This window comes from Culex pipiens, chromosome 3, assembly GCF_016801865.2.
Source record: "Culex pipiens pallens isolate TS chromosome 3, TS_CPP_V2, whole genome shotgun sequence".
NCBI classification, from domain to species: Eukaryota; Metazoa; Arthropoda; class Insecta; order Diptera; family Culicidae; genus Culex; species Culex pipiens.
Genome location: NC_068939.1, coordinates 48364249 through 48389506, shown reverse-complemented (window position 1 = coordinate 48389506; position 25258 = coordinate 48364249). Strand labels below are relative to the sequence as shown.

At 35.2% G+C, this 25258-nt stretch overlaps 1 protein-coding gene across 6 annotated transcripts in view; it reads right to left on the bottom strand.

The window, feature by feature from the left end:
• Positions 1–2620: 2620 nt before the first annotated feature.
• LOC120412567 (myb-like protein Q) overlaps positions 2621–25258 on the bottom strand; it is a 175570-nt gene continuing 152932 nt past the window's right edge. For 5 of the 6 annotated variants that reach the window (XM_052710842.1, XM_052710847.1, XM_052710845.1 and 2 more), the window contains 6 exons: positions 23287–23527; positions 22621–22650; positions 10131–10317; positions 9899–10064; positions 9563–9839; positions 2621–6793 (listed from right to left, as the gene is read on the bottom strand). In XM_052710842.1, the coding sequence (XP_052566802.1) occupies positions 6778–6793; positions 9563–9839; positions 9899–10064; positions 10131–10317; positions 22621–22650; positions 23287–23527 (917 nt within the window). In that variant the 3' untranslated portion in view covers positions 2621–6777. The remainder of the gene's footprint in view (positions 6794–9562; positions 9840–9898; positions 10065–10130; positions 10318–22620; positions 22651–23286; positions 23528–25258) is intronic. The other variant, XM_052710844.1, reaches the window with a different exon arrangement.

The following is a 25258-nucleotide window of genomic DNA, read 5'->3' as shown; positions in this document are numbered from 1 at the left end:
CATTTAATTATTTCCATTTAACATTTCCCAATTATAAATATATTATATCCCAACAACCTATATTCAAACATTACACTTTCCATAATTTTCTATAACCCCCATCAATTCCTCCTCTATTATAACTTTCCCAATTTTACATTAATTGTAATATAGCCCCCAACATCAAATAAATTCTCTTCCAACACCCACCCTTTCAACTTCCACTAACCCATATACTCACGAAGTCCCCTCCAACCGAGATGTTAAATCCTTAGCCCAATGTTGATTCTTATGGAAAATTTAACGTACTTTCAGAATCTGTAAAAGGTTGAGGTGTTTCTTGGTATGCAAAGTTTTGGAAGGTCTGTTTTTATGAACTAAACTTATTTATCTTGAGAATCTGCGGACCTCCGCGAAGGTTTTCTGAGCTAGAGGGCTAGTTTTATCAAGCAAATTTATTTAAAGCGAGAATTTGACCAACCCCCTTGGTACTAAGAAAAATGCAAAAATTGGCTTGAATTAAGGGGAAACATACAAATCAAACAAATTGGTGGCCGAGGTTGAAGGCTGGGCAAATATTCATGGAAAATGACTAATAGTCGTTTTGCAATAATAAGTTTTCAAAAAATCTTAGTTAAAAAAATATGTTTAAGCGAAAACAAACTCTTTGCGAATTCATCGAAAATGCACTTAAATTTCCAATATTTTCAAATTAACTCGAAACATTTGTAAAATGATAAAAAACGCAGGGGAATGCATTTTAAATTATTTTCAGCTGATTGCACTGATTACATAGAAATTATGAGGTTTTTTTAAAATATAATATGGTAATATTATTTTCTAGCCCCCTGATTTTTCGGGTCGTTTTTGAGAACGCAGAAATCGAATTGGATGTTAACAGTAAGAAAATAAAAAATACGTTTTTTTTGTTTATGATTCGATTATCCGAGGACCCAAATAAACCTTTGAATAATCGAACTTCGGATAATCGAGTCTGAACTGTACCGAGAAATTAAAAGTGAGAGTGTGTGCGTGCAACATGGAGTTAAACTTTTGGAAGTGCCATGGAAAACTTCACAGAAAGTTTAACTCCCGGTTGCAGATTTGACAGCTCGATTGTTTTTTTTTATTTTTTAAAAAATGTGTAAAATGTAGTCATAACCTGTCTTTTGACCAAGTAAGGTAATGCGGGTTTCAAGCTGTCAAAATAGTTAGTTAGCACGGCACTCGGATTTTATATTAATTTCAGAAAAGTGAAAATTTGACCATTTTCCGGCAACTTTTACTGGATTTTTTTCTGTGGGGTTGTTAAGCATGCCGAACTGAACCAAAATACGCTTTTAAAACACAAATATTTAAAAAAATCTACTGAACGCGTTTTTCGGTTCAGTTTGGCATTCTTAACAACTTCACAGAAAAAAATCCGGCAAAATTTGCTCGGAAAATGGTCAAATTTTCACTTTTCTGAAAATCTCCATACAAAATCCGGGTTTCGTGTTAACTATTTATTTTGACAGCTGGGAATCCCCGCCTTACATACCTTATCTTTTGACCATCATAACCTGTCTTTTGACCATCTCTGAAAATTTTAATTTTCAATCAAAGTAGTCGATTCAGGGGTATAATATGGACCTGGAGATTTTTTGCTAAATCTGCACAGGCTTTTATGTATAGACAAACAGTGCAGTGGTTGGTGGTGATTTTTGAAATAAAATCACAATTTTCTACTAAAAATGTGCAAAAGATGCACAAATTTTTTAAAAAATTTCTTTCCCCTTATTTATGAAGCTTTTATGTTTGTTAATTAACAATGTCTGACCTACCTATGTTTTTCTTTTGTATTTAACTTTTGAAAGGGTTGTCAATGTTCAATGTTTTGGACGCTTACGTATCCAAAAATTGAGTCACATGATTGAGAGTGATTTTCAAAAATCATTTAAAAAAATATAGGTCATAGATTTAGCTCAAAGTTTGATCATCGGCCTAGTTCGATGAAAAAACTGAAATATAAAATGAGGAATTTTTTGAGATTTCGATTTTAAAACATTTTTTTGTTTGCAGGAAATTTTTGAGCCCTTACTTCTATGTCTCAAAAGATGTATTTTCGAAAATCTGAAAATCCGGGTTTTGAATAGTTATTTAATTTGAAAAGGGATTTTTTTAACTGTATTTTTTTCTCTTAATAGTCGAAATGGTGAATATCGATCAAAGAATACATTCTCGAGATACAGATAGAGATAGAGATTATAGAACTTCAACCGGTTGTATCTCGGCGAAAACTCAAACAATTTGGATGATTCTTGTTGCATGCGATCCGAAAGTATGTCAAGAATCCAACAAGGTAGATCCAAAACAGATGCGTCTACCCTAAGATACAATGAAAAAGGTATTTCCAACTTTTTTTCCAAGGGTTAAAAGGGCCGGTGAAGTTACATTTCTAATTTTTTTTACCCCTTTGGGGCTACAAGTGTTAACAACTTTTTCTGGCAGTACTTTCAACAGTTATTTTTGGATAAAAATAATAAAAATAATTTTGTGGAGGCCCCTAAACACTAAAAGGTCGATATGTGATATTTTTTACATTTTTTTGGCAAGGAGGACCAGAAATTTTCGGCACACAATTATCGCAACCCCACCGTCATAAATTTATCATTTGTTTTATTTGTCATTATTTTTCTTTTGTTTTCTTTCCTTCTCAGTTTGTGTTTTCAAATTATTGATTTTAATTTCCTTCTTTTTTTCTTTCTTTCATCAATATAATATATGCATGACGCACTTAAACGCTATGTGTTTTTTCCTCTTTCTTCTTTTTTTATAACCTTTTTCCACTATTTTTGTTGATGTTGTTGTTTTAACTGCCTTTCTGTCAGGTTATTTTTCAATCCTGTTGCTTTTGTTGTTGTTGTTGCTAGAAAGTAATAGTTACGTCCAAAAGTGTTCTCTCGTCTGGGGGAAAGTCCTGCGTCCGAGTTTCTGTGTATGTTTGTGTCAAGCGGAAAGAGGGACTTCTCGCGTTTGTTTTTTTTTCTTCCAAATTGAGTTTGTTGAAAAACTGATCTAATTTTTTTGGTTGCAATTATTAGGAGTACACACGGCCTTTGTTTTCTATACATATTTTTGTTTAAACTGTTCAAATTTACGTTTGTGGCTTATGCGTGTTTTTGCTTTCGTTTAATGTGTGTGATTTTCTTTAAATGTTTATTTTGACTTGTTTCTTCCCCCACATTTTTTGTTTGTTTGCTTGTTTTCTGCTATATGATTAGATGATCACGGTAATTTTGAAAACGTCACTAATTGAATGTTTGTGTTTGTGTTGTAAGAGTGTATTTTACTTTTTACAAAATAGTTCCAGCTTATTTATAGTGTGTGTGTGTGTCTGTGTTTGTTTCACTTCGGCGTAGTTTTCGCCACTTTCGTCCAATTTAATAGTTATTTTCTTGTTTTTTTACTTGTCTACACGATAATACAACGAAAAAGCGGAACAGTCGACTTTAATGATTTTTTTTCTGCTTTTACTTACTAGCATTTTTGTTGTTGTTTATAAACGTTGCTCTTTCCACGACAATTGCCACTGATTTAGAATTTCTTCAATACGATTTACTTTCAGCTTTATTTCTTCTTCTTTAACTTCGATGAGTCGAACGCACCAAACGCTCCACGTGGTGGCGACGTCGCTATTGTAATTTAATTTTTTGTTTTGCTAATGCGTGTGAAATGTGACGCATCTTCAAATTGGCAAACCGTAGTTTTGAGACGAAAAAAATACAGAACAACGGTATTTGCTATTCTAAGCTTACAGATTGTATGAATCGATTTTATTTTCTTGCTACGGAAAATGAAAAAAATAATTAAAGGGAAAAACGTCCTTGATTTTTTTTCCTCTCCTAATTACATTTTACAGATAAAGTAACGTAAAACTTACAACGAAAGTAATAGATGAACGAAAACGAAAAATTAAAAGTAATTTGTATTGTGTTGATTTCTCTCTTATCGTTCTCTCAAATCGCATTAACCTTTACAACTAGTGCAAAAGGAAAGAAATAAAAACGGGAACAAACCTAGTTACTTTCGCGTCCTGGAAAACGATTCGCCGAAAAATCTCGATTTTCGCTTTATCTCACTAAAATATACACAAAAAACGCCATCTTCAATCAAGTTTTGTTCGTCCCCGCTTGCGTCGCATTGTTTTTGTTTACGTTGTTATTTTCGCCCTATTTTGATTTCCAACTGCTCCCAATCAAGAATGGTTCGATTAGTGTAATTGCTTATTTTTGTTGTGTGTGTGTCGTCACTTCGTTTTCTCACACTGCGCGCTGCTCTTTTTTCGCTTGTTTAAATGTTTTATTGTGTTTAATGATTCCACTATAATTTTACTTGTTTTTAAAGTATGAGAGTGTGTGACTGTTTTCTTTTTTATCTGTACGTTTAATTTGTTTTTATCAATTTAAAAAAATATGTCCATCCAATTAATTCTCTCAAATTGTTCTCTCGATTTGTTCTATTTGCTTGCATTATTTTGCATGTTTTTTGTTTAGTGGTTAGCAATGTAGTAATGTTTCCACAAGATATGTACAAATACAGAGCTTTCCATGTTCCAACCTGTTTTCTCTTTTCAGAGTTTTTCCCCCCAAAGAAGTGTGTGAGGAGTTAGGCTTTTTTTGCCGCAAACATCGAACGCTTGAAATTTGGCAACCATGCCAGCCGCTGGAGTTTGTCCGATTTGCGTGTCAAAAAGGTGTTTTCTTCTTCTTCGCCTTCTTTTATTATGTTTTTTTTTTCTTGTGATAATACAAGATACCGTTGTGTTTGGAGGTGTGATATCTGCGTGAGTGTTGTTGCTTTTAATTTTTGCTCCAAACATTAATTTTCGGTAGCATTTTCGGCGGCGTTATGCTTTTGTTGGTTATGTTTCAAGAGAAAGAACAACTAAGATTTACATTTACCATAGCATCTCTATCTGTAAATGATAGTTTTGAAGTCTTTTCTTACCGACGAGATGATAAAAATCTGTTCAAAATTCTCAAAAGAACATTCTTGAGTAAATTATATTCCCATGAATCTCTCTTTCATTAATCGTCTTCGAAAATTGACGTCCAAATGTATTTGTGAGAACGAACCATTGAGTCTGCATTTTATCTCACGCGAGAGAGCTCTTTCGATTTTCTCTCTCAGTGAATTTCTTTGACGAAGACTCTTCCGAAAATGGTGCGTGCACAAGGTATATTGAAATATTTAAGGCAGGGAATTTCAGAAAAGTGAAAATTTGTCAATTTTCTGAACCGAAAAACACTTTGAGAAACATTTTTTTTTTGAAAAAACAAATCCGCTCAAAAAGATTTTTTTATCCAGGATGGCCACCCAAAAAAAATCTGTCTTAATTTGCCTGGAATAAAAATATAAAATCCCCTTTTTGGCCAAACTACAAATTTTTGACAGCTGGAAATCCTGCCTCATTTAAAATAAACAATACCTTGGCCGTTTGCGAAAATTAATATCAAAATTATGCGACTTCTGACATTTCATCTTGTATTCGTGAGATCGATTCATTGAGTTTGAATTTTGTCGAGAGAGGGAAGAGAGAATCTGGTCTCTTCGATTCTCTCGCACAGTGAGTGCTGAATGCTCTCTCTATCAAGCGGGTGCTACGCTTATTGTCAACTACAAACAATGAAGCCTAAAATGCATTGTGTCTAGACGTCAAAATATCTAGAGTGACATTTAAAAAGGGCGTTCTATCGAATTGTGTAAGATGAAGATTTAAAATAATTTAAATTCAAATTGGCGGAAAACATAATTTGACGTTCCATCTGTGTTTGTATTGGTGAGATCGATTTTTCTCGAAAATCTCGAAACTATTTTTTCACCATATTTCACAAAAGATAGAAGAGGTGCTCGTTCTCTTTTGGGTTTTGCTCTTGGTTTGCTACACCCTCAGTAAACGTCAAACTTATACAAATGAGATCTATTGCTCAGTAAAACTTTTTAGAATATTCAAAATGTTGCTTTTTATGAAAAGATTTTTTTTAAATAACTCTTTTAAATTTTTCTTTTTTTTCAATCTGAAAAAAAAATCATAAAATTTCCTCTATTTCAGATAACCAACCGATCCCACGAGCACAAGCTGCCGCAACCAGGAAAAATGCTACCGCCGATTCGTGGGTTTTTGCTCCGCACTAATTTCTTCCACAAAGCCACTAACCGCTAAATCTCACCACGTTTCTTATGTTTTGTGTTTTCATTATCATGTTTTTTTGTTATGTTTGCTCGGTAACATTCTAATAACGTCAACATTATCACAGTATTATTATTTTTTTCCTTTAATATATTTTTTTGTTAGGTTTCCTTTAATTTCTTACTGAAACAATTTTTTTGTTGTGTTTTTTTTTTGTTACTGCTTTAATATTTCTGTTCCTTTTTGCCGTTCCCATCCCCCGATGACCCAAAGCGAGTTCGACTACAAACAAAACTTGTAGGACCTTCTGTTACGGTGCAAACGCCGTACCTTACCTGGGTGACCAGAACCTGGAATCTGCTGCTGCTGCTGCTACCAATCGTCAAAGGGTTAAAACGTTGCGGCGTGATTCAAAAATTTAAGGTTCCGATTGGGTTGACAGGAAGTTCCGACTTCACCAGGGTTGGCTGCTAATTATTCCAATTTGTGTTACTGTTGCTGCTGCTGCTGATGGTTGGTTGGTTGATTTATATGTACACAATCAAATGGTTGTTGTAGTAGTTCTTAATAAGAAATGTAAAGTAATGAACGGCAAAATGTCTCTGTTTGATCCTGCATTGCAGCTGTCATGGCCTATGAAACCTGTGAAAGAAAAAGTGAAAGAAGATTGTAAGAATGAATGCATAAAAAGTTGCGTTATTTAAATTAAAAGACGCAAAAAATGCGTATGGAAGGAGCCATGAATAAAGAAACAAAATCCCGACTTATTTTCATGGCATTATTTTACAAAATACAGCACAACTAGTAATACTTTGTAGTATATGGATAAGTCTTTTAAATGTTTATAGATTTCACAAAAAAAAATTAAATCATTCAAAATTATTTTAGAAAATTGAAAAAAATGAAAAAAAAAACATAGGCAACATAAAAATAACATGTCCCGCCCGTGTGGATCAATCGGATTTCAAAATTCCTTGTAGATAAAAAGGAAGACACTAGTGGTTGGTACTAGCAATGGTGGCCGACAGCTATAAAGTCAACTTCGTTTACATAAAAATAAAGCAAAACCTGGGTTTTCATGGTTTTTTTCATTAACAAAGGCAGTTGCAAATACAGTAGTTGTTCGGTAACTGAGCGTTGTTTAACTGGGCTGCTTTTTAACTGGGCGCTCGATAACTGGGCCGTAGCCCAGTTAAAAAGCAGACAAACGTCAAAAAACCAAAACAAACGGAAATGACCGAGGGGTTAATGGATGCAAAAATCATGTTCTATAAATAAAAAACTGTTTTTCAAACTTTTATTTGATTTCAAGTCACAATTAAAGAAATATGAAAAGTAAGCATTGTAAATAAATTTGAGTAACATATCTGGAGCAAAATTTGAAAAGGGCGCATAAGCATTTTGACAGCTGCAACTATTTTGCAATTCCCAGGCAATTGGCAACTATTTTACGAAACCCTGTTCTGTTAAACGGTAGCTGGGAAGGCCAGATCTTGTTTCAAACATTGAATTTTGAGAAAAAGTTACCTGAAGCTTGAGAAATAGCAAAATAGTTCAAACTGTCAAAATGCTTATCCGCCCTTTTCTCGTGTTGCTCCAGATATATTTTTATTTTTCATCAGGAAAATATTATGCATCGTTGTTCCCCTCGTTTCGTTCAGCCCAGTTAGCGAGCAACATTCGGTGACTGGGCTTCGTTCTCAGCCCAGTTACCGAACAAGTGCTGTATTATCCAAAATAATACCATACCATCATCAGGAGTGAAATTGAGTCTGGGGGTGAGATTAGGTCATATAAAAATACAGAAACCCCGATGGTTTGACACCAATTGTTGTCAAACGAACGGAGTCACTTTTTAGTTTGACACCCTCTTTAGCAGGGTTGCCAGGGTTGGCAGAATGCCAGTTTTACAAGTACAGATAAACCATTCTCTGTTCCAGATGACAGACTTTTAATTTTCTGCAAATTTTGACAACTTTTTGATTAATATGAACGATTTAAATGCAAAAAAGAAATTAAGAGAATATATTTAACATATTTTAAATGTAAATTCAACCTTTTTGAGACCCAAAATTCAAATAAACCATCTGAATTCAACAAAATTTTGAACTATTTCATAACTTTCCTAACCTCCCCCATTTAAAATTGTTAGAATTTTGTCTGCCAGATATTTTTAGCGGTAGCCAGTTTTTTTAAATGTTGACCAATCAACCCTGCCCATGGGTGCCAGTTAGACCCAGATCGCAGTATCATTTTATTTGGTTTCATTAATAATATTCGAAATTTTATTAAAAATTAAGTTTTTTCGTGTTTCAAATATAACAGATAAAAAACGCCATTTTTAAAAAGAGCTCTTAAATTTTTTCACTTAATGTGGTTCTTTAAAAATCAAGCAAATCAAAGCAACGAACAATTTTACCGAAAATCGGGTAACTTTGTTACCAAATCGGTAGAATTCGATTTAAAAAAAAACAACATTATCACAGTATGCTCAAATGCTTTTTCGGAACTAAAATTTGATGAAAATTGATTTGAGCACTTTTAGACGGACATCCAGTCGGTAGAATAGTGGTCTGTCATGTTTTACTCAAATTCGGTAAAACACAAAAATTAATACCGTTATCGTCAGCTTGAATTTTCAATTACATTTGAATCAGTATTCACCGAAATTGTTAAAATTTGATCGGGTTACCATTTTTAAAAACGATTTTTTTTACCGAAAATCTGTTGTACGGTAAAAAAGGTATTAGACTATGACAAACAAACAAACTAACTCGCCCTTTTTGACAGTTTGGCAGTTTTCCTGCATTTGTTTGTTTGCAGAAACGTCAACCTGCAAAAATAAGTTTGCAGGTTTGGCAAACTGTCAAACACGAAGAAGTGCGAGTTTGTTTGTTTGTTTGTCATAGTCTAATACCTCCTTGAGTTAAGTTATTTAAAAAAAATATCAAATTTCAGTTAAATTATACAGAAATCGGTAGCTTTTTATTTACCGATTTGATCAGCAGTGGAACATTGGGTTCAATAAATGTGGTACTTTTAAATAATTTCAAAGTATTGATGCAAACGACTCTGGATATTACAATTAAAGGAAAAAGAGGAAAAAGTGCACAGACTAGTAGTAGAAACCACAGTGTCAGTATCGAGAATCGATCACTAGACCTTCGACACATAATATCTGTGCCTTTACAGTACCGACCAACACGGTTCGATGGTCATTTGTCACAATGTATGTATTTTGATATTTTTTTTAGGTAAAATATCTTATAAATGTTGAAAAGGACATCAGAATTTAAGTAGATTTCTTTTTGACAATTTCAAAATTGAAATAAAGATTTAAAAAAATCAAAAAAAGTGAAAAAGTTACAAAACATGTCTATGTATTTTCGCTCAAAACAAGCGACAACATACCTGGTGAGATGTCGACTGCCTTCGTGCACCGCCATCTCGGAGCTTTTGAACTCGTTCAGCTCCTTCCGGATGGCGGCCTTGTCCTTCGGGGTGAGCCGCGTCCACGGTTTGTCCGCCCGCCGGTCGTAATCGTGGGCCTGCGTCACCTCGATGTAGTCGTTAAAGCGGATGATCTTCTTCTCCTTCAGCTCGTCCACGGTGGGCCGGAAGCTGAGCTTCCGCAGCAGGTAGCGCTTCTTCTCCTCCTTTTGCTTCTTCTCCTCGGCCGGAGTTTGCGCTACAAATTGGGGAAAGGTCAGTAATTTCATCTAGCGAATTTTGCTTTTTGAGACTTACTCTTCAGGATGTTCCGCTCGACGAGCTCCTCGGCCGTCGGTCGCATCGACAGCCGCCGGATGAGCCGCGCCCCGATCGCTTCCTTCGACTCTTGCTTCTCGTTGTCCGACTGCATCTGCAGGATGTTCCGGTTGATCAGCTCCTGCCGGTCCGGCCGCAGGGCCAACTGGAAGTTTAATAAACAAAATTGTTAATTAACTTTTAAATTATTTAATCACGCTTTTGAACCCACCTTGATCGAGAGGCTCTCCTTGCGGGCGATCTTGGCCGCCCGGTCGGCGTCGTCCTCGCGGTAGCAGATCGGGCCGTCGTTCTGGTCATCGTTGTCCGCGTGCCCTTCGCGGATCACGTACGGCCGGGTGTTCTCCTTGTTCTCGATCGTACTCGGTAGGCCAATCTGGAAACGCATCGGTCGCGAGCTGCACCGAAAAAAATGGGGGAAATGTTAGTTGAAAGAAGTTTAAAAGTTTTTGAAACAGTTGAGTTTGTTCTCCCAGCACTCTTGAGGGTGTCGGTGTCGGTGAAACGTGGAACAACGGTTGAGAGTTAGAAAAATAAAACAAAAATGTAAATACAATGCATGATCGATTGTTAAGAAAATCAATGAGTAAAGTCAAATCAAAGGAAGAAAACGAAGATTGGTGCTAAGCGATTTTCATGATCACTTTGGTCGTTTTTGTGGCGCAAAGTTTGTTCACGTTTTGGTTGGTGAGTGAGCATATTGAGTTCATGAAATGATGCCTCTATTTGCTATAACAAAAAATAAATTAAATTATATTGTTAACTAACAACATTCAATACAACATCGAAAATAACCTAGAATAAGTAAATAACATGCAGGGGTGAACACACACACGGAAAAGTGCGAAGGTGTAAGGTATGTATGTATGTATGATCCCCATACCCGCAGGCAACTTGTTCCTGGAACACATGTGAGCGCTAGATGAACAATTCGATCATCTTTTACTCCGTAATCTGTACACTCACGGGCATAAGTTTTTTTACACGAATTTTAATGCTACAAATAAAGGCGCATAGAACAAAATTGTTTCCCTCTTCTATCCCCAAGCGCCAGATATTTGTAGCGGGTGTAGGGACACTTCGCATAGACGCCCTTGCTCCCATCACGTCACTGAGGGTATGAAGCGACGAGAAATTAATAAGCATGCCCCCTAGCGTGTCAAAAAAAAAAACCCGAAGTCGAGGAAATCAAGCATTTTGCGTTTAAGCCAATCAATGCACGTTTGCTGCGTTTCCATGGATACAAATAAAAAAATAAAAAAATTACAAATCGATGTCTCTGTGCTCTGTTATGCTAACTAGATAGGAAAATCAGCAAGCTAAGTACAATTGTACGGGGATGGCGATTGTTCACGCGCCATACAAAAAAGTTTTTTCATGGACAAATGACCACGAGGAGAGGGGGGGGAGGGGGGGGGGGCTGAGATTAATAAATATGTCCATGTGATTAATAGATGGTTCCCTATAAAATAAATTCTAAATACTAAGGGTAATTTTCTAAATTTACCTGAACATCGGATTTATCAACAGGAGTTATAAGACGGGAGCGTAAACGTCACGTTGTTGTTCAGATCACGAAAATGAGTAAAATCGAACCTTATAGTTTTTATTTGTTTATTTGTATCCATGGAAACGCAGCAAACGTGCATTGATTGGCTTAAACGTAAAATGCTCTAAACATTAGTTATTTACTAAAAGTAATTCATTGATTTAGCACGTAGTGTGCCATGAGAAAACAATACCAGGTGGTCTAAGTATTAGGGAATGAGCTAATTATGTTTTAAAACAGATGCGATATAGCCTCACTTTAAATAAGGGTTTAGTTTCCTTTAATATTGTATGCCAAAGATGATTAATTTCAACATTTTCAGAAATTCAATAGTCTTTCTTTACAAAAACTGTAATATCTCAGCTCAGAGTTGATGTTTCCTACAAGATGCATGTATTTTTACAGTTGAGGAATTTTTTGAGTTCAATACCGAGCGAAAAGATTAAAAAAAAGTAAAGTATTTTTCGACATAAAAGCTAGCGGGAAAGTGAAAACAAGGCTTGAAAAGGCCAAATCGCCAATTAACTTGTTTATTGGACCACATACCATCATTTTATGGTATAGGCTGTTTGAAATTTGAAGATTTTCCATTTTTTCTAAGCAGATTTGGTGAGATTGTTGAAAAAACTGACTTTTTTCAAAAAAATGCCCAGGGAACGTGGTAAACGATTTTTCCGAAAGTTTTCATGTATGAGAGAGTTGTTTCTAACATGATTATCTATCATTTGAGAACTGAGCGCATTGATTTCCTCGACTTCGTGTTTTTTGGGACACGCTAATGCCCCTTAATCGAACCTTCATTAGAGCGGAAAAGTGCAAAGGTGTAAGGTTTACAGAAATATGTAATTATGTCTAAGGATTGTTTTTTGTAATCTTTACAAATTAAATATAATAATAAAAGATAAAAAAAATTGCTCGACTTATGTTCATCTATAGAAATAATCTTGATTGAGTACTTGTTCGGAAATAGAGCTGTTTTTTAAGAAGGTAATTGACAACCAAAAAAAAAAAAAAAAAAAGATTCAAAAAATCTTTTTCACAGGTTTTGTGAAATAACTTCAGAGTTAGCTCAAATAAACAAACCACAAAGATGAGACAGTAAAAACTCAAGACACGGGCTCAGTGGATAGTATATCCGGCCTAATCTTTATTAAATCACATAATTTATATCGCTCGATATTGTCTCCCACGGACAATAAATAAACTATACAACTCCGGCGCGACCACTTCCTTCATTAGAAGAGAGGCAATTTATCGTCGCGAAGCCAGTTTACGAGTCCCCATAAATCTTTGTCTCATTTTTTTATGAAGCCCCACCCCCTTACTTAACTAATCGGTTCTCCATGGAACGTAAACACAGGAAAAAGAAAAATTGCGAACGAAAGACCAAACAGCAAATACGACCACGACGTAATTGAATTTATGGAAAATCCTTAAACCGCACTATTTATACCTTTGGCACGACCCATCGCGAGCGGTACATTTTTCATCAAGCTCAAGCTTTCCACCGTCGGCGGGCTAATCCGGGACAGGATTAGCCTCCGAAAGATGGGGGTGGAAAAACAGATCCTTTTCTTCGTTTTTTTTTGTTTTGTGCAAGAAAGACTTGGTCAGTCTGCGGTGGGAAAAACATGCAACAAAGGAGTTATCTGGTGGAAATCGCAACCCCAAAGTCCGACCGGATCTTTGCGCTTTGAGGGTGGGGACCACGGAGATCTTGTCTTGATTCTTGATTTAGGTACTCGACTGAGCGAGCTTAAGGAAATGTTATTTTTACTTGGAGATAACGTTGCTTTTATTTGATTAAAATAATCTTAAAAATAAACAAATATTGCATAAGCCAGCTCATGTCTTGCTCACATAAGACACCTAGGTTATGTTATCCTCCTGCAAGTGTTTATCAAGAAGAAATTAATCCCAGCTTTTCCCTGGAGGCCAACCCCCAGATGGATGGGGGTGTTAAGAACGCCGTTTAAATTTTGCATACCTAATCATCATAATTCCTAACGATACAAGCCACTCAGCGCTTTTGGTAAACATAGTTTTCCCAGGATCTTCTGGGTGACAAGGTATCGTCCTCATCGTCAACAGCTGAGCTATGAGATTTTTGTTTGGCCGGCGGAATGGAACTGTCAAAAGAAGCCATTTGACATCACTAGTTTTTTAAATTTAGGTCAAATTAAAAAAAAAAGTTTGAAAATATGACATTCACATTTTTTTTTATTCTGGACATAATTTTATAATTTTAAATATTTTTATTGATTAAAAAAATGGGTCTTAAAGTCTTATGTCAATTTTTTTACAGTGGTAAAAAACACGATTAAAATCCATTTCTGATCATTTTTTTTTAATTTTTATGCAAAAAAACAAAAAAATTGACAAGACAACATTTTTGTGATGAATCAACTATGGTCCCCTTGGAACGAGCTGTCAAGTAGGACCTTTTCTGTCAAGAAGGGCCGCGAAGTTACTTTTTTAAAATTGATTTAAAAATCAATTATACAGTATGTAAAAAAAGTATTTACACCCCTTGGGCACTATGCACATTTTGTGATGAAACATGTAAAAAAATTAAAGTTTGACAGGAACCTAGTACTACGTTTTGTTCAAAAACTCATGCCAAACATTTTGCTACAAAAATCTCATGAAAAGATGATTTCTATAAAAAGTTATATAACAAATACTATTACGAAAATAAAAAAGGTGCAAAAAAAGTATGTACACCTTTCGAAAAATTAACATAAATAATGTTATTTGTTGACAAATCACCATAAATCCAGTCTCCCAACTCCAAATAGGCATCCTTGACTGATTAAAAAAAGAATTTGGATTGAATATAAAGTTTACTAACTACTTAGTATAAAAGTTTATATAACTCTGGAAATTCTATATAAAACTTATCTAAACTTAATTTTGCAAACTTTTAATTCAACTAAATGTCAATATATTACCATATAATTGCTAAATAAACATTTTGGAGTGGGTATAACACCGTTTTAGGGGTATTTGTATCGATAGAATAGATTTTTTGTTGGAATTTCGTACCAACCCGGAATTACGTCGTAGGAAAATCCGCCGGCATCCGAACCGGTCCACGATTCACAAGTCAACCTATGTGGAATCGGAAAGGGCATAAAATTTCCGATCTTTTGATACCCAAACATCTAGGTTTTCTTTAAAACCTACGTTTTTAAATAGCTGGGCAAAAAGTAAGTTTGATCCACGAGAACAAAAATTACGAAATTCCATACATTTTTGGCAGGTTGCTCAAACGAAACCATAACAACGTTTTTGCCTAGGTATTTAAAAACGTGGGTTTTATAGAAAACCTGGATGTATGGGTATCAAAAGATCGGAAATTTTATGCCCTTTCCGATTCCACATAGGTTGACTTGTGAATCGTGGACCGGTTCGGATGCCGGCGGATTTTCCTACGACGTAATTCCGGGTTGGTACGAAATTCCAACGAAAAATCTATTCTATCGATACAAATACCCCCAAAACGGTGTTATACCCACTCCAAAATGTTTATTTAGCAATTATATGGTAATATATTGACATTTAGTTGAATTAAAAGTTTGCAAAATTAAGTTTAGATAAGTTTTATATAGAATTTCCAGAGTTATATAAACTTTTATACTAAGTAGTTAGTAAACTTTATATTCAATCCAAATTCTTTTTTTAATCAGTCAAGGATGCCTATTTGGAGTTGGGAGACTGGATTTATGGTGATTTGTCAACAAATAACATTATTTATGTTAATTTTTCGAAAGGTGTACAAACTTTTTTTGCACCTTTTTTATTTTCGTAATAGTATTTGTTATATAACTTTTTATAGAAATCATCTTTTCATGAGCTTTTTGTAGCAAAATGTTTGGCATGAGTTTCTGAACAAAACGTAGTACTAGGTTCCTGTCAAACTTTAAATTTTTTACATGTTTCATCACAAAATGTGCATAGTGCCCAAGGGGTGTAAATACTTTTTTTACATACTGTAAGTCCTTTGTGGTCGTATGAAGGGTTATTTTACTCAGAAAAATACTACTATTACAAAAAAAGGCTTAATTTTAGGACCCAATTAACGTAAGTTTGAACTTTTCAGTTTACAGTTTGATTTGGATGTTACTTTGTCCATAGATTTCTTATGTCCAAATAAGCCATTTTCCATCGTTGGTTTCTCAATACAAGTCTCCAAACAAACTTGGGAGCCGTATCTTGAGAAAAAAAAGCTTCTGATCGATTTGCTATCTTCGGCAACGTTGTAGATTATTGTTAGGACTTTTCTGAAAAATTGTTACATTGAAAAAAAAAGGTTATTTAATTGTTTTATTACAAAAAAAACGATTTTTATTAAAATCACGCCTAACATTTAAAAAGAGCTTAATACTTAATATTTTAATACGATTTTGACAACTTTTACTCTCTTGATTTTTTATTAAAATCACGTCTAACATTTTAAAAGAGCATAATACTTAATATTTCGTCATTTTAAAATGTTAGTTCTTATATTGATATCCTGCACTTTTTTTTTGTAGGAGACGAGAAAATTTTAATACCCTTTTGGAAATCGGATCATTACTTTCGAAGATATCGTCAACTGAAAAATTAATTGGGTAGCACTAATTTTCATTCTTTGAAAGACCATCTCTATTACCAAGGAAAATTGTAGAGATTTTTCTTAGCCATTTGAAATTATATTTGAGAAATAAACGAGAATTGACACTTTTTTCGTATTTTTTTTACGAAAAACTAACCTAAAAATTGTAATAATTTGAAAACTTGCACAAAATTTTACAAGAGATACGAATGATAACAAAAAAATCCGCCAATCTTAGCCAACTTTGCCGAAAATGCAAAATCGCAGAAAAAAATTGAAAAAAAAGGCGAAATGCTAAAGAATTGTTCATTTAGAAAAACGTCTAACTGTTATCTCAGATTATTAACTTGTCTAATTTTCAAAGTCTAAAAGAGTAAATTAGAGGAAATTCTCTCGGCACATCAAGGCAACTAAAAAAGTGAATCAACTGCGTCTAAAAGGCCAGGGTGTGGATGAGATTTTACTTCCTTTAAAGAAATTCCTTTGTAATATTACACGCACCTATTTCATCGCAATGTCAAGCTGATATTGGCGTTTAACCATCGCACGCTTCGGGCCTGATAGCCGTAATGGCTAACGCACAGAACTATCCGTTTGTGCTGGGTTTTGAATCCCGCACGCTTAGAATATTTCTTTTGTGTTCGAAAAAACTTGCACTCAGTATGTAATTTTACATGATTTTTCTGACAATGGTGACGCGAATGTTTTTCATGCAATTTTACTTGTGTTTGAGAATATTTTTAAAGGTAACTTTGGATGTAGAAGTATTCGACTAAGATGTAAACATACCTTATTCAACAACCAGTGCACCACAAAATAGACAAAACTTGCTTTTCCTAGAAAATTAATTCCCCAAAACCTAGACTACACCACAAAAGTTGTTATCTCGTCGTGTCGCCATCAGCAACTCAATTCCCACTTTGTGCTTCACTGGGGGAAAACTTCAAGCATCCAGGTTATTAAATTTTCATTCAAACTGCCGGCGGCGGCCCGGTTTTCGTCGCGCGTAGGTTTTGCAAACTTTTGACAAGAGACCAACCGAATATGCTTAAAGGGGACATCCGGTGATCTAATCAGTTTGCTAGACTAGAGTCCTTGCGAGAGTTCGATTCAAATGTTGGTAAACATAATTTCAATAATAACTTTTTTAAAAATTGTTGCATGAGGAAGACATTGCCAAAAGATCGATGCAAAAAAAAACATTTCAGATAATAAATCTGATTGCATGTCAAGGGTTACTCCTAATCACGTGTACACGGGTCCTTGTAACGAATAGACACGACACTTTAGCTTAACTTTTTTTCTCCGAGTTTTGCCAAAATACAATCCCTGCGTGACCAGGCGACGAAGCAGGCTTGGAAAAGTTTTTTAAGTAAATTATGTACCAAACTTTGTGCTACACGTTCTGAGTAGTCCGTCGTGGTGGGCGGAATTGATTTTCCTATTGTGAGTTGAGCAACTCACCCATCATCGACAACTCTTGAGTGGGAATAAATTGCGCCGAAGTGTTGAACGGAATTGATCGTGATGGCACGTTTTTTTTGGCGCACGACGTTGGGCTTTTTGAGTTTAAATTTGTATTCTTGATCATTCTTAAATCATAAAGCGAATTAAGCAGGAACAAATAGTACTTGTTTGCCTTGTGATATTTTAGAATAATTTGATAAAACCCAAGAAACAAGGCTTACCTGCTATAATTCCCTAACGTACTTAAGGGGACAAACAAAAAAAGTTAAGGTAACGAGTGCACCTTCCCCAAAACAAGTCCCAAAATTCTAATCCCGATCCTTGACTGTACTCGTGAGTTTGTGTGGGTGTGTTTATCTCTATGTTATTTGAGACCGCACAAAAGGTAAACACGCTGCCGGGTCCTATTTTCTCTGATGAGATATCCTCCTCCTAGACCACAGATACCGGTGACAACGGTTGTGTTGTCATCGAGGGAGACATGGACCAGAGAGGTGGGCCCCGTAGGCACTTTAATCCCGGAAGGTACAGGCAAACACGCGCCGGAAAGGGGGAATGACACACACATACATGAAAGCAGCACGGTACGGCCCGATGTTGTGTTTGTTGTGGTAGCACCCCGAGGACCAGTTGTTCAACTTCTTGTTCAACACGTCCAATGTTTGGAGCGGTGTGTGACACGTGCGAATGTAGATTTGGGCACGATGTTGCTGTCTTAAAGATAGGTTGATTTGCTTCAAATCAATTTTTATTTTCACAGAGTTGATTTGAAAATTATCTCTTATCATTGATTGTAAATTGAAGACTAGATTGGTCAACATTTATCAAGTCATCTTTTTAATTATATTATTACCATTGCACCATCAAATAACAAAAACTTAAAACTTAATAAAATAAAAAAAAGCTAGACGAGTTTAATTTTATTGCAGCATGAATGTTGTGTAATTTCCAAATTGGTAAAATTGTGTAAAATAACTTTTATTTTACAAATCTCAGCATTTTAAAAAAAAGCTCCTTAAAAATATCTCTAGCGCTCTGCCCTTGATGGACTAAACGTTTAGAAAATGTTGGATTTGGATTCTGTTGAAGTTGTTGAAAAAATGTCGATCCCGCCTTTTGATATTTCGCTGACTCCGATTTCAGTTCCACAAAAAGAATCGAATCCAATCCGAAAATTGAATAATGGAGAAATCCGTTGTAACTTTTCAAAGGGGCGAAAACTTATATGTAAACAAACAGTCTATCCACAGAGTATCCCAGAGTGTCATTTTTAATTTTTTGGCTCCATAGGGTTTGCTGGTAGCAGGCGTGCGATGTATTTTTTTTTAAATCAAGACTAACATTTCAAAACAACGTAATAATGAATGTTTGACCCTTTTGAAATGTTAGTCTTGATTTAAAAAAAATGATAATATTGTTTTCGGAAAGATCGGAAAATTTTACGAATGTTTCATATTTTAACATTGAAAATCGGACCATTAGTTGCTGAGATATCGAAATTAGAAAATGGTGGGTTGTTTGGGTGAGACTTTGAAAACATAAATTTTCCTGTTTTTAAACCTTTGCATGGCAATATCTCAGTAATTAAGGGTCGTATCAACAAAGTTCAAGAAAGCAAAATATAGATAATTTTCTCAGCTCTTCAAAACCATTTTTTTTCAAAAAAGGGCAAAAAAATCATAACTCGGTCAAAGATTTTTTGCACATTCTGGAAATTTCTGAAAATTTGGCATTTGATGTCGCCTAAAACATAGAAAAAAGAATATAAAATTGAAAAAAATGTATTTTTGCAAATCAAGTTTTAGTGAAAAAAAGTGAAATTAAAAATCACCAAAAAAATTTACGGTGCATCATTTTTTTCAGTGTAGTCCTTATCCATACCTACAACTTTGCCGAAGACACCAAATCGATCAAAAAATTCCTTCAAAAGATACAGATTTTTGTATTTTCATAGATCATTTTTGTATGAACTGAACAGCTGCTAAATCTGTATGGAAGATTATATGGACAAGCTAATGATGCAAAATGGCTTCTTTAGGCACCAAAAAAATATCAGCTGGATTAAGAAATAGAAAAAAAGTCGAATGACCGAAATCTCAGAGAAAAAATCGTTCCAGACTTTTCAAAAAGAAAGTCAACCAGTTGAAGTTTTTTTTTGTGAATTTCATTGTAAGCACCACTTAAATTAATTTATTTCATCTACGAAAGGACCATTTTTCGACATGTGACGTTACACCTGCAAGTGTAGTAGTGAAATCCAGACCATGATTTTTTTGATTTTTTGCACATTCTGGAAATTTTTGAAAATTTGGCATTTGATGTCGCCTAAAACATAGAAAAAAGAATATAAAATTGAAAAAAATGTATTTTTGCAAATCAAGTTTTGGTGAAAAAAAGTGAAATTAAAAATCACCAAAAAAATTTACGGTGCATCATTTTTTTCAGTGTAGTCCTTATCCATACCTACAACTTTGCCGAAGACACCAAATCGATCAAAAAATTCCTTCAAAAGATACAGATTTTTGTATTTTCATAGATCATTTTTGTATGAACTGAACAGCTGCTAAATCTGTATGGAAGATTATATGGACAAGCTAATGATGCAAAATGGCTTCTTTAGGCACCAAAAAAATATCAGCTGGATTAAGAAATAGAAAAAAAGTCGAATGACCGAAATCTCAGAGAAAAAATCGTTCCAGACTTTTCAAAAAGAAAGTCAACCCGTTGAAGTTTTTTTTTGTGAATTTCATTGTAAGCACCACTTAAATTAATTTATTTCATCTACGAAAGGACCATTTTTCGACATGTGACGTTACACCTGCAAGTGTAGTAGTGAAATCCAGACCATGATTTTTTTGGGTTTCATTTTACCAATCTTTCATGCGCGTGAGAGGAGGGCCATGTTCTCTTCCGAGTTTTTCTCTTAATGAGCGTCAATAGATTTTCTTTGGATGAATATTCTTCCATAGCTGATTACAAGTTATTTATTTATATTTTTAATTATTTGTAAGTCTTTATTCGAGAATCCGAGAATCAAGTTTCTCTTATCAAACTTCCGAGATTCGCCAAACCCTGTTCTGTAATTTCCTCAACTTTTTAAATATTCCCGGACGCGGACACTTTCTTTCCTTTCTGTTGTTAGCACTCACTCCGGGCAGAGCCGGGCGCTATCTAAGTGAGTTAAGCTTTTCCCAAAGGGATCGCCCTTAAACGAATCTCACCCAACTCGGGCCTGATGAACCAGCGCTGAGAAAGTATTCTTTGGCTTTTGTTGGAAAACTTGTCTACTTCGTGTTTCTGTGTGTGGGTGTGCGCGCACATGTGTGTATACAGGGATATTCTTCCAAGAATAATAAATTATTCCATTATGATGGTAATACACTTCTTATATCTTGTTTGTGCACATGGGTGTGTGCGAGTGGGCAAGTTGTGTGCACCTCATTCAGCCCAGCATCCGTGTGCGGCACAAAACTTAAGTCTGGAAGCATACATTGTGCTCAGAAGGATTACCGCAATGCATCCAAAGACTCCTCCGTTTTAGGGTGGGGTGACCAATTGTTGTACTTGAAAGTTGCAGGATCTTTCCAAGAGGAAGGATTCACATTTTCAAGCGCAGACAATAAAGTGAGTCCCCACAGAGAAAAGTATTATGTTGGCACGAGGATGCTGCACTTGTTTATGTTTTAGGCAACCGTAAAGTGACAGCCAGAAAGCGTATGACAGCAACGTATTTCTCCTCGTTAAGGGACGTGGCTGTCTGGCACATTTAGAGATATACCAACCATCTACCCCCTTCTTTTTCTTTGGGGGTTTAACCACAATGACGACGGGGATTAAAAGTCACTAAACAATGCATCTGTGGTAGGAGTGGGTTGCTTCAAATTTGTTGTAATTCTGGCATAACTAACTGTAATGACAGAGATCATACTTTTAAAGGTCTAAGGGGGGATTACAACTCGGCATTACGGATGTTTCGGTGGGATTATATCGCATGGATTGCGTAACTTTTACCTTATTGGTGTAATGAGATGATTGTTATTGTCTAAGGAGATTAGCTTGCAGTTGCATGCGCAGTCAAATTCTTGGACAAAACACATTCAATTCTAAAAATGTCTAGAAAGCTAAGCCGATTAGTTGAGGATAAATAGGGGTATGCTCGCAAAAACTACGAATTACGATTAGTGCAAATGCGTTGTAAAAAAAACAAGGAAGTGGAGAATTTCCACGTGAAAAATATGTGTGAATGTTTGTCGTGTAGGTTTGGCGGTAAACAAATTTACACTGTGCCACACTAATTTTAGCGGGGCCAGAAAATGACCAATGACCTCGGAATTTGACCACCTCACAGTAAAAAATTAATGTTAAAATTACATCTGAGAAGCGGTACATCTTTTACGTCAGAAAAATTGTGTAATTTTACCTCTTTTCTGGTGTAATGCCACTTTTTCAGTCTAAATTGAGGTAAAATTATATCATAAAAGAGGTAATTTTCAACCTTCTAAATTTACACAATTTTTGACTATGCAGGTTATCTGCCATATTGAAAACGGTTATTGGAAGCACTTTTACATAATTTCGCTGCCGGTCATCCTTTTTGAACGAAAAAATAACACAAACACTGGGAATACAAAAACAGCGGTGAGCACTAGACGGCAATAATTCTTAGGTTAATTCCGTAAAAAAGTTCGAAGACAAAAAAAAATTATAACAGGAATCGATCCCATGACCTTTAACTCTACAATGCAGGGCCTTTATAGTTTCGGCCAGCTTCAGAAGATCTTAAGCCAAAATATGACAAATATATATGCAGAAGAGGCAATCTGAGAGCATTATTCCCTCGCGATTACTATTCCTCTCGAACGTCTGCTGTGGGTGTAGAAACTTCGTTTTTTTTGTGTCAAACCAAGAGTGTAAGTTCAAAAAAAAGGGGATGGGGGATGCAGAAAATGCAGCAAAAAATCAAAATAATAATACTAAAATAAATCACAACATGTTGCGTTAGAGTAAAACAAACAGTGTGAGTGTGACAGAGAGAGAGAGAGAGGGAGTGAATGAAACGTAGAGACGGGCACTATAAGAATGAATTACCATATTCTAATCCGTGGTCGTAAAACTGGCCTAAAATGTACAGTAAAGTGGGATAGAAATATCGTTTAGTGTGGTGGGCTATATAGTTGGTATGATGTTTATATATTTATTTAGGTTTTTGACTGAAATTGTAGACTTCGTTTTGATGGGTATGAAAAAAATAGGAGAAAATAGAAAAAAAAAATCAAACGGACAGAGAAGCAAACTCTTTACGAGAGAAAACTTAACCAATCAAAGCCCAATTTTTCACTGCCACTAACTTTACAGGGAGAGTCTCAATCACAAAAATTAGATCGAGAGAAGATTTTGGTACATTCCAGAGAGTTACAAGGCTAGATAGCACGAGAGAGAGAGAGGAGAGGGGTACCACACGCACACACATACTATCTAAGACACAACTCTAATTCGTTTGCAGAAAAGTCGACGACAAACGAAAACGGGTGTGATAGATGTGTTTTTGATGAGGATCTGTTTGGAAAGTATTTTCTTTTTTGGGGAATGATTGAGGTTTTCGGAATTTTTGATTGGAATGATTTAAAAATCCTGTTGGGAACTTAAAATTTCTCCTTAAAAATTAAAATTCTTGTAGATGATTTACAGCAAATTTGCTGTAAATTTGAAAATTTTAGTTAAAGTTTACAAAAAATCAAAACCGTCAAAACTTACTTGATCGTGGCCGTCGCGTTGTTGTCGTACCGGACCGTGAGCGTCCGGTTGTCCTGCGTGGGCGTGCCCGGGTTCGAGCCCTTCTTCTTTAAAGCTGATTTCAATGGCACTGCGTTGAATTTGGGCTCCTTCGCAGGGATTTCGTCGATACGGTTCGTATCGATGGCGGGATTTGGTTGCGACATTGTATACATGTACTCCTCGTCCGAGTCGAGCTCCTCCTGATCATTGTTTTCATGATCTGTGTTTGTTTTTTTTTCGGTGAGTTTGGGAAAGAAGCAGAAAAAATAGGAATTAGAAGATAATCTTAGAAAATATGATAATTTTAAGTTAAGTTAACTGTTGTATTTTTTTTATTCCTAAAGCAATCTTCAACAGCAGCAATCAACCCAAATAACTTGACAAAGTTTGTCAAAACGTCGGAATCTTTTTAAAATTCAATGAAAAATGTAAAATTCCTAGGTATTTTCATCAACTTCAAAGAATCGTCTTTCCGGTAAACACTAGGCAGTAGGCCTGGCCAAAACAAAACAATAATGTTTATTTCATCACTCATAAACCGCCAACTCATTGAATCAACAAATACCCAATTCCGACAATAACCTTATAATTTCCACCCAAATTTATTATTGGCAACGCCAATAACAATGTTCATCACACACATACACATTCTTTCCAGACATTCTACCGACAAATTTGGGCAACGGTGGCGGAGCATCGCGTGCTTGTTAGTGATTAGTGGGCACAAAATCGAAAATCATCGTCGTATTGTGCACGGTGTGTGCGCGGTATGATTAATTTGTTTTCATGTTTTAGTGTACAAAAATGGTAAACCTACATCAAACCAGCGAAAAGCTTAGCAAACATCTGTTGCACATTGCATATTTTACCCCGGTAATCGGAGGGGTGTCAATCACACACACACACTGACAGAATGGATTTCGTTATTAATGAAAGAGCACTAGAAAAAAAAGCAAGCTCAACTAGACATGTCTAGCATTTCATTTCAGCTGTCAATTGGCATAATCGAGGAATGCAAATCAACAGGACGAGGATTTTTTTGTTGCTTCTGTTAAATTCTGCTAAGTGGAAAATGCTTCTATTCGTACTACGGTGGGTTGTACCTCAACAGGTGGCAAATTTGCGTCAGCTCTAAAGTCTACGAATTGGTGAAGGTGAAAGGCTACTTGGTTGGCTATCATATACAGGTAGGGTGCTGCTAATGTTTACAGCTTTGTGTGGAGGTGTGTTTCCGAAAATAGCTTTTCCTGTAGAGCCATTTTTAAAATATTGATGTATATTGTAATTGAATTTTGCGTCAAAACAGAAAACAAATCCTTTCCATTGCTGTAGATTTGCGTGATTCTTATTTATAATAATAACATCGATGTCTCTGTGCTCTCTTGTACTAAGCTTGCTGGTTATCCTATCCAGTTAGCATAAGAGAGCACAGAGGCATCGATATATTAAGTTTTAAAAGCATTACATGTGTAAAGCTTTTCTATCAAAATGTTACAAACCTAGCAATAGTTACATAATAGGATAGTTTCTGAAGTAATTGCCATTAAAATGGAATACATTTGTTTAAAATGCAAGATTTTGCCAAACGAAGCAATTATTATGGGCCAGTTCTGGAAGTATTTTGTATGAAAAATTGCGACATACAAATTTGCAAAATCGTTATATTTTTTTGTATAAGATTTTTGGATACAAGCTGAACCAGTCAAAGGACAGGGCAAAAATTACCTGCTTAAATCTGCTAGCATTTTTTCAGCATTAAATTTAGAAAAATCAACTAAATTTTAAGATAGAATTTACAGTTATACAAATTAGTTCAAACTATCATATTATTATAATTTTGAAACAAGCTAAGAATTTATAAAAATCAACAAACTTTAAAGCTAGGTTATCCAGTTTTAGAAACTGGTTCAAACTGGACAATTTTTAAGTAAAAATTTTAAAATTTTTAAAA